Below are 15253 nucleotides of genomic sequence, written 5' to 3' on the forward strand. Positions count from 1 at the left end.
ACAGGGATCCTCTCAGAATCCTTCACCCTTGACCCATCCTCCTCTACTTTCTTGACTGCCACAGCATATGATACCTTCTCCACTACTCTGACTCTACTCTACTTCATATCCCCAGCAACATGTGCACCCCTACACAACTTTATCCACCAAAAACGACACAATCCTCTATCCCACGCCTTCCTGCACACTTCCCACATCTTGGAATCTCCCTCCTACAGACTGCTGCGACATTACCATAAATGTTGCACCAGAAACAGATTAGCCACAAAAGCTCTAAAAGGATAACTGATGAATCCTAACATTGCCTTGTCGGGTAAAGACCCAAAACTCAGAAGGACTGACAGTGACTCCTCTGTTTCACCATACTCACCACCGGGTCTGCGTCGCACTAAACCGCAAGCATCACAAACACCAGGAATATTCAACTTCAATTGCTCCACCTTCACACTTAACGCTACCCCAGAAATTACTCTTCAATGGTGCCCTGTTTCTCAGAGCAAAGCAAGAAACAGATCTTGACCCAAGTTGCGTGACACGGAGCGCATGCTCCCTCTGATTAGAACAAAACACAAACAAATATCACAAGTCCACTAGAGGTTACCTTCACTGATTCAACTGCACCCAACTCTTTTCCCAACTACCCTGAAACCACAAATGGATCCACCAAAATGCAACAATCCACTTTCTCCCAAAATGTCACTCCTACTGGACCAGATTCTTCTTTATCATATCCACCGGTGCCATGCTTGGGCTCTGAGCTCTTCACCACACCTTCCACCTCATTTAACTCACCCTCATTCACTTCCATTTCATCTCCAGAACTTGGTGCACGACTCACTCTGTTTGCACTTGACACCAATCTTCTTCGACACCCTATCTCCACTTTTATCGGCATCATCTACTGCTGGGTAGAGAATGCCGAACTTGGTGTCCAGAAAGCAATGTAGGAGCCCCCTCACGTCATTGAAGGCGGACCTCTTCTTCATGCCTGCTCTGTGTAGTCAGGGTAAATATGAATATTCTGGCCGTCATGGGTGATGGGAGCCGCTCGTGATGCCTTACGGACAACAGCCTCCTTCTCCTGAAGGTAGTCGAATTTGACTACGATGGGTCCGGGCGGCTCCCCATTGTTAGGTGCGGACTGTAAGCTTCTGTACGCACGGTCAAGGGTGGGGCGTAATGGAGGCCTAGAATTTCCTGTAGCAGTTTAGCTATGAACAGGACAGGCCGCAATCCGCCTATGGTCTCGAGTCCCTCTCTCACGCCGAAAATGCGACCGTTCCCCCGGCGCTATCTGTTCTTGATGGTCTCGACCTTGGAAGTAAGTTTGACGACATCTGATGATAGCCGGGTGACTTGCTCTTCCAGTGTCACCACTTTGTAAGTGGATGCTCTTACTGACAAGTAAGTATTTGCGTCGCCTTCCAGGCTATTCAGACGTATGTCCTGTTTCGCCAAGTCTTCTTTAACGGAGTCGATCTTTGTGTTGACCTCAGTGGCGAGAGTGGCTATTTGTGCGGAAAGGTCAGTGGATAGTGACTCCACCTTAGCCAGCACCATCTGTTCAGACTTAATGATAACCGCCATTACCTTAGCTAGGTCAGGGGGATCAGAATCCGTGTCAGTGTCCGGTAACACCGGCCTTTAGTAGAGGCCTGCTAAAACTTGTGGCTGTTGTTTTGACATTTTACGATGAAAAGGGCAAAAATGTCAGAATAAATTGCCAAATTTGTGAATTGAGTTTGATTCCTAATTGAATGTTACAAAATTAACAAGGATCGGAAGGTGTTGGTCAAGTATTAATAGTAAATTGTTTGCCCTGGACAGCACAGAGAAAACACGTCTTCACGAGTTCCTGTTCACCAGCGCCCCCTGTTGTTGTATTTTTATTTTTTAAAACATACAAAAATGTATGTATTCTGATTTTTCAGCAGGTGCTGCAGCACCCTCAGTACCCATACTTCACGCGGCTTTGGCCCCAATTGAACCAATCTTGGTCAGAGTGAAAAATAGGAGGAGCAATAGGACCTCGCAGACTTCACAGCACAGTTGGATCATAAATGCGCCATGAATCCACATGAGTAACGTTAGCTTGTTGCGAAAACGGAATGTTCCTGCTTGCTGACAGCCCCATGTCAATAAATTACACAGTAGCATTTGAGGAAGAAAGCCTACGATATATCGGGAAGCTGACACTATAATATATAAAAGTCACACCGCTTAGCTAATGGCTTCTCTTCAACTGTGAAAAAGACAACGTTAATTTACAGCGTGTGTTCCCAGTTTTGCATTCTCCCTTTCATCTCATTGCAGCAAACCAAGATGGAGTGCGAGTGGAAACCAGACGACCAAGGACTTCAGCAAATTCTACAGCTTTTGAAAGAGTCCCAGTCTCCCGATACGTCCACTCAAAGATCCGTCCAGCAAGTATCCTTCGCTCTCGTCTAAACATGAAAGTTTGGACCTCATTGATGGTGTATTCGAGGTGTTTCTGTGGTAGTTTGTGTGGTTAGCTTGGCTTGGCAAACATGACACGCGGGTAGGGCAGGCGCTAGGCTTCTGTTCTGTACAGGGCTAGCGGATAGTATACTGCATGTAGTTAGCTACCTACAATGTTACAAATATACTTTTCTATTGAGTCAGCCACATACTATGATGGGAATGTTATAAATGGGGTGTCATGCAGTAGCCATCAGTCATTAGTTAATCAAGTAGTCTTAAACAAATGTTTTCCCAAATGATAGTTTAGTTTTCGTATAGTCTCAAATCCTTTGATCTCCGAGTAACGTTAGTGTTGTTGAAATAATGTAACGTTAGCGGGTACAGTGTAGTTACTAGCGATTGCCGACCCTTTGGGCTTAAATGCAACAAAGAAACTGCAAGCCTGCGTTTAGAACGAGTCATCCCCCTGTCTCCCCCAGTATGGTTTCGATTCTCTCCCGTCATACAATGATGTCAGAAAGGGGAAAGAAAGCTGAAAACAACGTTCTCATTTTGGTTTAATCTTCTGTCCTGACATCTTGTTGAACCTGTGAGTTTAGGAACGTGACTTTTCAGCCAGCCACCCGCTCGTGGCAGTGATTATGTATACGAGCCTTCTTGTCACATTGTCATCATCATACAATACAGGTGTTACAGTATCAAGGTGCATTCGAATCATGAACGTTGGTGTGTGCATTCAATAACGGGCAAGACGTTCTATTGTAACGTCTTTATAGTTTACCTACTTAGTGTAGTGTTTGAGTGATGCAATATTGTCCATGTATGTAACTCTGCATACTCTACTCTCCATGTATGCAGAGTAGAGTTCTTACTGATTGGTGGTGTTGAATTGCCAAGTGCTTCTATTTGACTATATGTGCTCAGACTCCACAGCATCAGCCTGTTGAACATCCTATGATAACTGTGACTGATTTCTGATTTGTTATTCGTGGTGTCCATTGATGCCCTCTAAAAACCATTTAACACTAATTGCTATTTAACATCAAACTTTACAAACAGCTTGTTTTTGTGTATACAGCACACACTGCATGTCTACTTCTATGGTTGTGTGCCCAATGTTGGCTCTTTCCTTAACCATATTCTCTAAAGAGACTGGAACAGCTCAACCATTACCCAGACTTCAACAACTACTTGATATTCGTGCTCACAAAGTTGAAATCAGAAGGTAAGATATTTACCCCTCCACTCTCATTCTCCATCTCCTATTTGTTTTGTTTTACTACTTATTGGCACAAAAGACAACTGTAGGCTACAGAATGGTTGCTGGCAGTCACAGGCTTATCTCGTCCACCAACCAGCCCTCTCTGCTAGCAAATTAGCCTGGGGACGAGGTTACAGACGGGCTGATGTTCTGACCACCTAGTCTAGTGACGGGGGCTGCATGTCTGTCTGTTCTAAGAGTGGCGAACCCTGGAGGAGAACCCCACGGCTGGTGTCTGTCTTTATGACCTGCCACTGGCATTAAACAAAGCATGTGTGCTCATGTATGTACATGTGCTCATGTATGCTGCTGATTCAACCATATATATGCATTTATTACTGGCCACCCATTCCTAAACAGACTGCAACTCTCTCTCTCTGTGTGTGTGTGTGTGTGTGTGTGTGTGTGTGTGTGTGTGTGTGTGTGTGTGTGTGTGTGTGTGTGTGTGTGTGTGTGTGTGTGTGTGTGTGTGTGTGTGACCACAGTTAATGAAGTCACTGAAACCCTTAGAGTTGCAGTCTGTTTAGGAATTGGTGGCCAGTAATAAACTGATCCTCAACATCTCTAAAACTACTTTATTTTATTTAACTACGCAAGTCAGTTAACAAATTCTTATTTACAATGACGGCCTCCTGCGGGGACAGAGGCTGGGATTTAAAAAAATCTATAAAAATATAAACACAGGACAGAACGCACATCACGACAAGAGACAACACTACATAAAGAAAAACCTAAGACGTCAACATAGCAAGGCAGCAACACATGACAACACAACATGGTAGCAACACAAAACAGGGTACAAACATTATTGGGCACAGACAACAGCACAAAGGACAAGAAGGTAGAGACAACAATGCATCACGCAAAGCACCCACAACTGTCAGTAAGAGTGTCCATGATTTAGTTTTTGGATGAAGAGATTGAGAACTGTCCAGTTTGAGTGTTTGTTGCAGCTCGTTCCAGTCACTAGCTGCAGCGAACTGAAAAGAGGAGCGACCCAGGGATGTGTGTGCTTTGGGGACCTTTAACAGAATGTGACTGGCAGAACGGGTGTTGTATGGAGGATGAGGGCTGCAGTAGATATCTCAGATAGGGGGAGTGAGGCCTAAGAGGGTTTTATAAATAAGTATCAACCAGTGGGTTTTGCTACCGGTATACAGAGCTTACCAAAACTAAGAGCATTGTACACTGCTCAAAAAAATAAAGGGAACACTAAAATAACACATCCTAGATCTGAATGAATAAAATAATCTTATTAAGTAGTTTTTTCTTTACATAGTTGAATGTGCTCACAACAAAATCACACAAATAATCAATGGAAATCCAATTTATCAACCCATGGAGGTCTGGATTTGGAGTCACACTCAAAATTAAAGTGGAAAACCACACTACAGGCTGATCCAACTTTGATGTAATGTCCTTAAAACAAGTAAAAATGAGGCTCAGTAGTGTGTGTGGCCTCCACGTGCCTGTATGACCTCCCTACAATGCCTGGGCATGCTCCTGATGAGGTGGCGGATTGTCCCCTGAGGGATCTTCTCCCAGACCTGGACTAAAGCATCCGCCAACTCCTGGACAGTCTGTGGTGCAACGTGGCGTTGGTGGATGGAGCGAGACATGTTGTCCCAGATGTGCTCAATTGGATTCAGGTCTGGGGAACGGGCAGGCCAGTCCATAGCATCAATGCCTTCCTCTTGCAGGAACTGCTGACACACTCCAGCCACATGAGGTCTAGCATTGTCTTGCATTAGGAGGAACCCAGGGCCAACCGCACCAGCATATGGTCTCACAAGGGGTCTGAGGATCTCATCTCGGTACCTAATGGCAGTCAGGCTACCTCTGGCGAGCACATGGAGGGCTGTGCGGCCCCCCCAAAGAAATGCCACCCCACACCATGACTGACCCACCGCCAAACTGGTCATGCTGGAGGATGTTGCAGGCAGCAGAACGTTCTCCACAGCGTCTCCAGACTCTGTCACGTGCTCAGTGTGAACCTGCTTTCATCTGTGAAGAGCATAGGTTTGCCAGTCTTGGTGTTCTCTGGCAAATGCCAAACGTCCTGCACGGTGTTGGGCTGTAAGCACAACCCCCACCTGTGGACGTCGGGCCCTCATACCACCCTCATGGAGTCTGTTTCTGACCGTTTGAGCAGACACATGCACATTTGTGGCCTGCTGGAGGTCATTTTGCAGGGCTCTGGCATTGCTCCTCCTTGCACAAAGGCGGAGGTAGCGGTCCTGCTGCTGGGTTGTTGCCCTCCTACGGCCTCCTCCACGTCTCCTGATGTACTGGCCTGTCTCCTGGTAGCGCCTCCATGCTCTGGACACTACGCTGACAGACACAGCAAACCTTCTTGCCACAGCTCGCATTGATGTGCCATCCTGGATGAGCTGCACTACCTGAGCCACTTGTGTGTGTTGTAGACTCCGTCTCATGCTACCACTAGAGTGAAAGCACCGCCAGCATTCAAAAGTGACCAAAACATCAGCCAGGTAGTATAGGAAATGAGAAGTGGTCTGTGGTCATCCTCTGCAGAACCACTCCTTTACTGGGGGTGTTTTGCTAATTGCCTATTTCCACCTGTTGTCTATTCCATTTGCACAACAGGATGTGAAATGTATTGTCAATCATTGTTGCTTCCTAAGTGGACAGTTTGATTTCACAGAAGTGTGATTGACTTGGAGTTACATTGTGTTAAGTGTTCCCTTTATTTTTTTGAGCAGTATATTTGGTACAAATCATTCCCTATGTTGTTCACCTCAGCTGAATCTGGTATTGAATGGTGTGGCTGTTGAACAAGTTGAGGAGACTAAATTACTTTGTTACCTTAGATTGTGAACTACCATGGTCAAAACATATAGATTCATTGGTTGTAAAGATGGGGAGAGGTCTGTCCATAATAAAGAGATGCTCTGCTTTTTTGACACCACACTCCAAGGAGCAAGTCCTGCAGGCTCTAGTTTTATCTTGATTATTGTCCAGTCATTTGGTCAAGTGCTGCAAAGAAAGACCTACTTACACTGTAGCTGGCCCAGAACGGAGCGGCACGTCTTGCTCTTCATTGTAATCAGAGGGCTGATATTAATACTATGCATGCAAGTCACTCTTAGCGAAGAGTTGAGGGAAGACTGACTGCGTCTCTTTTTTGTTGTACCTTTTTACCCCAATTTCGCAATATCCATTTGGTAGTTAGTCTTGTCCCATCGCTGTAACTCCCGTGCGGACTCAGGAGGGGCGAAGGTCGAGAGCCATGCGTCCTCCGAAACACGACCTTTCCAAGCCGCACTGCTTCTTGACGCACTGCTCGTTTAACCCGGAAGCCAGCTGCACCAATGTGTCGGCGGAAACACCGTACAACTGGTGACATGAGTCGGCGTGCATGCGTCCAGCACACATCAAGGAGTTGCTAGAGAGCGATGGGACAAGGACGTCCCGGATGGCCAAACCCTCCTCACTGCGATGCAGTGATTTATACCGCTGCGCCACTCGGGAGGCGCGTCACTTGTTTTTGTAACAAACTTTGTGTTGGAAATTCCAAATCGTTTGCATTGTCAACTTACACACACTTAACCCACCAGACATGGCACCAGCCATCTTTCCCCCAGGTCCAGTACAGTATTATACAGTCATGAGTACATGGAACTCCCTTCCATCTTATATAGTGCAAGTGAACAGCAAAAAACAAAATCAAAGCAACACCTCAAGGCACAACGCCTCTCCCCCATGTGACCTGCTTGTGTGTATGTACTGACATGTATACTGAACAAAAATATAAACGTAACATGCAACAATTTCAAAGATTTTAATTTAAATTGGTTACAGGAAATGAGTCAATTGAAATACATTTAAGTCATTTAGCAGACGCTCTTATCCAGAGCGACTTACAAATTGGTGCATTCACCTTATGATATCCAGTGGAACAACCACTTTACAATAGTGCATCTAAATCTTTTAAGGGGGGGGGGGTTATAAGGATTACTTTATCCTATCCTAGGTATTCCTTAAAGAGGTGGGGTTTCAGGTGTCTCCGGAAGGTGGTGATTGACTCCGCTGTCCTGGCGTCGTGAGGGAGCTTGTTCCACCATTGGGGTGCCAGAGCAGCGAACAGTTTTGACTGGGCTGAGCGGGAACTGTGCTTCCTCAGAGGTAGGGGGCCAGCAGGCCAGAGGTGGATGAACGCAGTGCCCTTGTTTGGGTGTAGGGCCTGATCAGAGCCTGAAGGTATGGAGGTGCCGTTCCCTTCACAGCTCACAGGCAATCACCATGGTCTTGTAGCGGATGCGAGCTTCAACTGGAAGCCAGTGGAGAGAGCGGAGGAGCGGGGTGACGTAAGAGAACTTGGGAAGGTTGAACACCAGACGGGCTGCGGCGTTCTGGATGAGTTGTAGGGGTTTAATGGCACAGGCATGGAGCCCAGCCAACAGCGAGTTGCAGTAATCCAGACGGGAGATGACAAGTGCCTGGATTAGGACCTGCGCCGCTTCCTGTGTGAGGCAGGGTCGTACTCTGCGAATGTTGTAGAGCATGAACCTACAGGATCGGGTCACCGCCTTGATGTTAGTGGAGAACGACAGGGTGTTGTCCAGGATCACGCCAAGGTTCTTAGCACTCTGGGAGGAGGACACAAGGGAGTTGTCAACCGTGATGGCGAGATCATGGAACGGGCAGTCCTTCCCCGGGAGGAAGAGCAGCTCCGTCTTGCCGAGGTTCAGCTTGAGCTGGTGATCCGTCATCCACACTGATATGTCTGACAGACATGCAGAGATGCGATTCGCCACCTGGTTATCAGAAGGGGGAAATGCGAAGATTAATTGTGTGTCGTCTGCATAGCAATGATAGGAGACACCATGTGAGGATATGACAGAGCCAAGTGACTTGGTGTATAGCGAGAATAGGAGAGGGCCTAGAACAGAGCCCTGGGGGACACCAGTGGTGAGAGCGCATGGTGCGGAGACAGATTCTCGCCACGCCACCTGGTAGGAGCGACCTGTCAGGTAGGACGCAATCCAAGCGTGGGCCGCGCCGGAGATGCCCAACTCGGAGAGGGTGGAGAGGAGGATCTGATGGTTCACAGTATCAAAGGCAGCAGATAGGTCTAGAAGGATGAGAGCAGAGGAGAGAGAGTTAGCTTTAGCAGTGCGGAGAGCCTCCGTGACACAGAGAAGAGCAGTCTCAGTTGAATGCCCATTCTTGAAACCTGACTGATTAGGATCAAGAAGGTCATTCTGAGAGAGATAGCAGGAGAGCTGGCCAAGGACGGCACGTTCAAGAGTTTTGGAGAGAAAAGAAAGAAGGGATACTGGTCTGTAGTTGTTGACATCGGAGGGATCGAGTGTAGGTTTTGTCAGAAGGGGTGCAACTCTCGCTCTCTTGAAGACGGAAGGGACGTAGCCAGCGGTCAAGGATGAGTTGATGAGCGAGGTGAGGAAGGGGAGAAGGTCTCCGGAAATGGTCTGGAGAAGAGAGGAGGGGATAGGGTCAAGTGGGCAGGTTGTTGGGCGGCCGGCCGTCACAAGACGCGAGATTTCATCTGGAGAGAGAGGGGAGAAAGAGGTCAAAGCACAGGGTAGGGCAGTGTGAGCAGGACCAGCGGTGTCGTTTGACTTAGCAAACGAGGATCGGATATCGTCAACCTTCTTTTCAAAATGGTTGACGAAGTCATCCGCAGAGAGGGAGGAGGGGGGGGGGGAGGAGGATTCAGGAGGGAGGAGAAGGTAGCAAAGAGCTTCCTAGGGTTAGAGGCAGATGCTTGGAATTTAGAGTGGTAGAAAGTGGCTTTAGCAGCAGAGACAGAAGAGGAGAATGTAGAGAGGAGGGAGTGAAAGGATGCCAGGTCCGCAGGGAGGCGAGTTTTCCTCCATTTCCGCTCGGCTGCCCGGAGCCCTGTTCTGTGAGCTCGTAGTGAGTCGTCGAGCCACGGAGCTGGAGGGGAGGACCGAGCCGGCCTGGAGGATAGGGGACAGAGAAAATCAAAGGATGCAGAAAGGGAGGAGAGGAGGGTTGAGGAGGCAGAATCAGGAGATAGGTTGGAGAAGGTTTGAGCAGAGGGAAGAGATGATAGGATGGAAGGGGGAGAGAGAGAGCGAAGGTTGGGACGGCGCAATACCATCCGAGTAGGGGCAGAGTGAGAAGTGTTGGATGAGAGCAAGAGGGAAAAGGATACAAGGTAGTGGTCGGAGATTTGGAGGGGAGTTGCAATGAGATTAGTGGAAGAACAGCATCTAGTAAAGATGAGGTCAAGCGTATTGCCTGCCTTGTGAGTAGGGGGGGAAGGTGAGAGGGTGAGGTCAAAAGAGGAGAGGAGTGGAAAGAAGGAGGCAGAGAGGAATGAGTCAAAGGTAGACGTGGGGAGGTTAAAGTCACCCAGAACTGTGAGAGGTGAGCCATCCTCAGGAAAGGAACTTATCAAGGCGTCAAGCTCATTGATGAACTCTCCAAGGGAACCTGGAGGGCGATAAATGATAAGGATGTTAAGCTTGAAAGGGCTGGTAACTGTGACAGCATGGAATTCAAATGAGGAGATAGACAGATGGGTCAGGGGAGAAAGAGAGAATGTCCACTTGGGAGAGATGAGGATTCCAGTGCCACCACCCCGCTGGCTCGATGCTCTAGGGTTATGCGAGAACACGTGGGCAGACGAAGAGAGAGCAGTAGGAGTAGCAGTGTTATCTGTGGTAATCCATGTTTCCGTCAGCGCCAGGAAGTCTAGGGACTGGAGGGTAGCATAGGCTGAGATGAACTCAGCCTTGTTGGCTGCAGACCGGCAGTTCCAGAGGCTGCCGGAGACCTGGAACTCCACGTGGGTCGTGCGCGCTGGGACCACCAGGTTAGAGTGGCAGCGGCCACGCGGTGTGAAGCGTTTGTATGGCCTGTGCAGAGAGGAGAGAACAGGGATAGACAGACACATAGTTGACAAGCTACAGAAGTGTTGTTTCTTGTATTATTGTCTCTTGTGTCTTTAGAGAACTGTTTCACTTTGATATCCTTTTTCTTCTGTCCTGATTTTCTCTTTCTTTTATTCTGTTAACTAGATATTCTTTGTTGTTCTTCGTTAGCTAGCTAGCTTCTTCCAAAAGAGTCCTTAGCAACTGCTTAGCAACTGGTAAACAATTCAGCTAGCTAAGATAACTACAATTTTATGAAAAATAACTATTTTTCAAAAGCCTATCTTCTTTGTTTGTTGCTTGTTTTTTCTCCTATTCAGTCTTGCAGTTTTCTTTTGCTTTTTTCCGATGTACTTCACTCTAAAAACCATGTAAATTTCAATATTTGTAGGAGCTCATTTTTCAGCTGCTGCTGCTAAATAAATAAATGATACCCTAATCTATGGATTTCACATGACTAGGCAGGGGCGCAGCCATGGGTGTGCCTAGGAGAGCATAGGCCCACCCACTTAGGAGCCAGGCCCAGCCAATCAGAATGAGTTTTTCCCCACAAAAGGGCTTTATTTTAGACAGAAATACTCCTCAGCCACCACCCTTTCCGCAGATGATCCCCGCAGGTAAATAAGCTGGATGTGGTCCTGGGCTGGCGTGGATACACGTGGTCTGGTTGAGGCTGGTTGGATTTAATGCCAAATGTTCTAAAATTACATGGTTGTGAAATGAAACATGAAATTCTCTGGCAACAGTTCTGTTGGATGTTCCTGCAGTCAGCATGCCAATTGCACAATCCTGCTACTTGAGACATCTGTGGCATTGTGTTGTGCGACAACTGCCTTTTATTGTCCCCATTACAAGGTGCACCTGTGTAATGATCATGCTGTTTTAATCAGTTTCTTGAATATGCCCCACCTGTCAGGTGGATGGATTATCTTGGCTAAGGAAAAATGCTCACTAACAGGGATGTAAACACATTTGTGCACAACATTTGAGAGAAATAAGCTTTTTATGAGACTGGAACATTTCTGTGATATTTTATTTCAGCTCATGGAAAATGGGACCAACGCTTTACATGTTGAGTTTTTATACTTTAGTTCAGTATATGTGTAACTGATAGGCACTCGCACATGTTAATGATTTTAAATTTATGTAAATTAAGTATTTTGTCTGTAATGTTGTGTCAGACCCTTGTAATACTAGCTGGTGCCATAGGCATTGGCTAATGGGGATCTTAATAAATCAAATCAAATGTCTTGTCACTGATGTGGCACCACACCACTAGAATATGGGTCATTCAAATTTTAAAACTAATCCCCGGCCGGGCACAACTCAACTCCTGACCTGCTGACAACCTGTTTGTGTACAGTAGAATGGATGACCCAACGGTTTAGGCTGATGAGCCATTGCCTTTTGAGGATGGCGTTTGTTTTACTGCTCTGTGTCGAGAGAGATGCAGCGGTAATCAAATTTTAGTGTACTTTTAAATCAGAACAGAGGTAGACATTGGATCAAACGGCCATGGAGGAGAATTATCAGACAGTGAAATACCAATGGGGAATGCCCATTCAGTAGTATTAAGGGAAACTTGTTCCTTGCTATAAAGGCCTTTTTGATAAAACAGAAATCATGACTGAGGCTATGACTTTGATTGTAGTTATGCTACACCAAGCTGAACATCACAGTGTTAGGGGAATGAGTCAAAGAAAATGAACTTTTGAATCAGGGAAGCCAGTGAAAGCAGTGGTTTGCCATTGTACTGAGTAGAGAGGGTATGACATGTTTTTGTTTGGGTTTTCTAGTAGTGTTGCTATATGAGACATGGCTATACAGCAACCCCCTGCTCACTAGATGTTTAGCCTTTGTCTGTAGTGTACTTAATAGTGTATTCAAACTCCCTTCTACAATGAACAAATATGAACGCAACATGCAATAATTTCTAAGATTTTGACTGAGTTACGGTTCATATAAGGAAATCAGTCAATTGAAATACATCCATTAGACCCTAATCTCTGGATTCCACATGACTGAGAATATAGATATGCGTCTGTTGGTCACAGATACCTGAAAGGTAGGGGCGTGGATCAGAAAACCAGTCCCTATCTGCTGGGGCCACAATTTGCCTTGTGAAGCGCAACACATCTCACATGTCTGGTGAGAATGCAGGCCATGGAAGAACTGGGACATTTTCAGCTTCCAGGAATGATGTATAGATCCTTGAGACATGAGGCCGTGCATCATGCACATGAGGGGATGGTGGCGGATCAATGGCACAACAGTGGGCCTCAGGATCTCTTCACGGTATCTCTCTGCATTCAAATTGCCATTAATAAAATGCAATTGTGTTCGTTGTCTGTAGCTTATGTCTGCTCATACCATAACCCCACCGGCGCAATAGGGCACTCTGTTCACAACATTGATATCAGCAAACCGCTCGGCCACGGCGCCATACTGCCATCTGCCTGAAACAGTTGAAAACGGGATTAATCCATGAAGAGCACACTTCTCCAGCGTGCCAGTGGCCATCGACAGTGAGCATTTGCCTACTGAAGTCAGTTACAATGACAAGCTCCATTCAGGTCAAGACCCTGGTGAGGACGACGAGCACGCAAACAAGCTTCCCTGAGACGGTTTTGGACACTGCAGAAATTCTGTTGTGCAAACCCACAGTTTCAGCAACTGCCTGGGTGGCTGGTCTCATGATCCCGCAGGTGAAGAAGCCAGATGTGTAGGTCCTGGGCTAGCATGGTTACATGTGGTCTGCGGTTGTGAGGCCGTTTGGACCTACTGCCAAATTCTCTCAAATGACTGTGGAGGTCGCTTTATGGTGGCGAAATGAATATTCAATTCTTTGGCAACCGCTCTGGTGGACAATTCTGCAGTCAGCATGCCAATTGCACTGTCCCTCAACTTGAGACATCTGTGGCATTTTGTTGTGACAAAACTGCACATTTTATTGTCACCAGCACAAGGTGCACCTCTGTAATGATCATGTTTAATCGGCTTCTTGATATGCTACACCTGTCAGGTGGATGGATTATCTTGGCAAAGGAGAAATGCTCACTAACAGGGATGTAAACACATTTTAGAGAAATAAGCTTTTTGTGCATATTGAATATTTCTTGGATGTTTTTATTTCAGCTCATGAAACATGGGACCAACACATTTACATGTTGTGTTTTTATATTTTTGTTTAGTCTATTTAGACGCCAATCAAATGCATCATGTAAGTTAGGACAAGTTGTGTTAATTCTATTAAAACAACATTTTGTAAAATTAGAATTGTGTTAATTTGGAAAAATCTTCATTGAATGTTTAGTCCTAATAGAATTTATGCATTTCGGCTCATCGACTAATCGTACATTGACTTAACCTCTCTAGGGGGTGTGGGACGGTAGCGTCCCACCTGGCCAACATCCGGTGAAACTGCAGAGCGCCAATTTCAAATTAAATTACTATAAATATTTAACTTTCATGAAATCACAAGTGCAATACATCACAATAAAGCTCAACTTGTTGTTAATCCAGCTGCCGTGTCAGATTTCAAAAAGGCTTTACGGCGAAAGCAAACCATGCGATTTATCTGAGGACAGTGCTCAGCACACAAAACACTACATACAGTTACCAGCCAAGTAGATTAGTCACAAGTCAGAAATAGCAATAAAATTAATCACTTACCTTTGATCTTCGTATCATTGCACTCACAAGACTCCCAGTTACCCAGTAAATGTTCGTTTTGTTCGATAAAGTCCCTCTTTATATCCAAAAACCTCAATTTTGTTGGCTCGTTTTGTTCAGTAATCCAATGGCTCAAATACAGTAAGAAGAGGCAGATGAAAATTCCAAATAGTGTCCGTAGAAACTTGTCAAACGATGTTTATAGTCAATCCTCAGGTTGTTTTTAGTCTAAATAATTGATAATATTTCAACCGGACAATAGCGTCGTCAATATAAAAGAAAGGCAAGAAACAGCTCTGGGGACATCCCACTATCCACTGACTCAAAGTTGTCATTCTCCCTCATTTTTCAGAATAAAAGCCTGAAACAATGTATAAAGACTGTTCAACTAGTGGAAGCCATAGGGAATGGAATCTGGGTCCTATCCCTTTAAATGGTGGATAGGCTTTAATTTCCAAAACAGCCATTTCAAAATAATGGCACTACCTGGATGGATTTTCCTCAGGTTTTCGCCTGCCATTTCAGTTCTGTTATACTCAGACATTATTTTAACAGTTATAGAAACTTTGGAGTGTTTTCTATGCATATCCTAGCTTCTGGGCCTGAGTAGCAGGCAGTTTACTTTGGGCACGCCTTTTATCCGGAGGTGAAAATAGTGCTCCCTACCCTAGTGAGGTTAATAGAAAATGGAATTGACCCCTAAATTGACTGCCCCTACTCCCCCCTTCTCTCCAGATGAGCCGACCCGGTCTCTGAGTGGTCTGATCCTGAAGAACAATGTGAAGGCCCACTACCAGAACTTCCCCAATGGAGTGTCTGACTTCATCAAGAGCGAGTGTCTGCAGAACATCGGAGACTCCTCACCCCTCATACGGGCCACTGTGGGTAAGTGTCATAGCCTGCATTTGTAACAAAGAATGTTGTCCTCATTGAATTATAGTGCTCTCTTCTAAGTGGTCACGTCCATGATGGACAATTTGATCACTATAATCAA

At 46.0% G+C, this 15253-nt stretch overlaps 1 protein-coding gene across 4 annotated transcripts in view; it reads left to right on the top strand.

The window, feature by feature from the left end:
• The first annotated feature begins 1963 nt into the window (after window positions 1-1963).
• tnpo1 (transportin 1) overlaps window positions 1964-15253 on the top strand; it is a 67287-nt gene continuing 53997 nt past the window's right edge. For 3 of the 4 annotated variants that reach the window (XR_006757623.1, XR_006757624.1, XM_045689856.1), the window contains exons 1-3: window positions 1964-2427; window positions 3592-3667; window positions 14995-15144. Coding sequence is in view for 2 of the 4 variants with exons in the window: in XM_045689856.1 (XP_045545812.1) it covers window positions 2323-2427; window positions 3592-3667; window positions 14995-15144 (331 nt within the window). In the remaining 2 variants the exon portion in view is untranslated. The remainder of the gene's footprint in view (window positions 2428-3591; window positions 3668-14994; window positions 15145-15253) is intronic. The other variant, XM_014128059.2, reaches the window with a different exon arrangement.

This window comes from Salmo salar, chromosome ssa11 (genome assembly GCF_905237065.1).
Source record: "Salmo salar chromosome ssa11, Ssal_v3.1, whole genome shotgun sequence".
NCBI classification, from domain to species: Eukaryota; Metazoa; Chordata; class Actinopteri; order Salmoniformes; family Salmonidae; genus Salmo; species Salmo salar.